The sequence below is a fragment of the Eimeria necatrix genome, genomic scaffold (genome assembly GCF_000499385.1).
Source record: "Eimeria necatrix Houghton genomic scaffold, Enh_scaff2933, whole genome shotgun sequence".
Classification (NCBI taxonomy): domain Eukaryota; phylum Apicomplexa; class Conoidasida; order Eucoccidiorida; family Eimeriidae; genus Eimeria; species Eimeria necatrix.
In genome coordinates, this window is record NW_013653481.1 from 1 (window position 1) to 1,712 (window position 1,712).

Sequence of the window (1,712 nt, forward strand, 5' to 3'; positions counted from 1 at the left end):
CACCGGAGTCTCTTCACTCAGGATCGACGCTGACCCAGACTCCCGCCGCGTTTCCAAAAGCGGCTGAGTCCCTTCTGCGTGCCCATCGCTCGTATTAATTCTTTCCGCAGTGCGGAGGAGTTGGCTTTCCCACTCAAGGGAGAGTGGAATGGCATTAGGGCCTGTCGCCACAGCACACATCATCCTTTTGTCATGGCTAGGCAGCCTTGAACGCTCCTCTCCAACCACGCCTAGGCCCGCACGTTTAATCGTTCCGTCTTCTCAGTGCTAGGAGGGGTGAGCGCCCTACTGCTCTACAGGTGGCCGAGCCCGGCCGGAGCAAGTATGCATCCCGTCAGGGCGCCTTTACGCTGCCGGACCGCGTTGTGTGTCAGCAACGGAGCATAGTGTCTTACACCGCCACATTTCTTGCATATTTCCCCCGGACGTTTGGTACGTTCCCCTATGCTGGGGCAGACACGTGCCGGATGCCCGCGACCCTGAAACTCAAAGCAGTTCGCGTGGGTTCCCCCAGGGCGACTTTCAATTTCCTGGTGCCCACGGTGTCCAATAGCTTGGATGGCAGCCCTAATGGCTCGACTGGTCCTTTCTCGGAGTTCCAGGAAACTCTGCTTGGGCTCGTAGAGCCGTGTTGCGGCTGTCGCCGCTTGTTCCCACGACTGACACTTCACCTGCCCGTTATTGGTGATTAGAAGATGGAGGGCTGTCGGTAGCCCGGTGCAGTAATAGTCCGCGAGTTCGTCGGGGGCAAGACCCAAACCTCGCTCCGCTACAGCCGCAAACCGGTCCGTGTATTCCTTCTGGTTACCATTTCACCGTACTTTAGCCAACTCCGTTAACAATTGACTCTGTGACATTGTTTTGTCAAACCGCTCCAAAAGCCTGCGCTGTACTGTCGCCCAGTCGCTTAGGTCGATAGTTCTCCGTAGATACATCCAATACGTTAGAGCCGCGTCTATAAGTGCATTTCCCCACTCGCGCAGTTCCAGTCCCATCTGGGTGTACCGGCGCTCGATGCGCTGCAGAAAGGCCTGCATAGTGCTGCCATCTTCTGGTAGTATGGGAAACGTTGCGTCCGATTCTCTCGTCGCGACTTTAGCAGTTCTTATCACACTAACAGCGGGCTGGAATGGGTCCCACGTGACGGAGGGACTGTCCCCTGGCATAGCATTGGTTATAGGTATCACTTGCGGGGGCGCCTCCTTATGCCCACGCGGCCGCTCTGTCACGGCGGGCTTCGAAGTCGCGTGGCGATGATGGGCTGGCGTCCCGCTCGCCATTTTGTTGACCGACACTGTCGAAGTCTCCCGCGGTGTGGGGCCGATAACGCGTCCGTTGCGGAGATGCATCCCTTACCGAGCGAAGACTTCTAGGCGTGAGTTATTAAAACATAGTATTTCTACTCCCAAGTCCGGAAAGAACAAAGATTTCAATCCCGGAACAGCCCCCAAATGTAGTGCAGAGCGCCTACTGCTGCGACTACGCTGCTACCTGCCCCTCGAGCAGGGCCTGTGATCGGCACCTAACGTAGGCCCATTTCCTTGAAACAGTAGCTTATATTTATCGAAATACAGTAATTCTTAAGTTTTCCAAAATCTGTTGTTGTTCGATTCGTCCCACTCGGGGAGCTCGCCTCCTAGGCCCTATGGGGTGGAGGCCTGCACTGGTGCCGGCACTATCGCCAGCCCCAGTCTCCATGCATTTTCAGGCAC

At 56.2% G+C, this 1,712-nt stretch overlaps 1 protein-coding gene across 1 annotated transcript; it reads right to left on the reverse strand.

Moving 5' to 3' along the window:
- Window positions 1–442: 442 nt before the first annotated feature.
- On the reverse strand, window positions 443–1,280 carry ENH_00039850 (hypothetical protein, conserved; the record flags this gene model as incomplete). The annotated part of the gene is made up of 2 exons (XM_013580711.1): window positions 443–479; window positions 817–1,280. 2 exons carry the CDS (start codon window positions 1,278–1,280, stop codon window positions 443–445), a joined length of 501 nt encoding a protein of 166 aa, XP_013436165.1.
- Window positions 1,281–1,712: the final 432 nt, after the last annotated feature.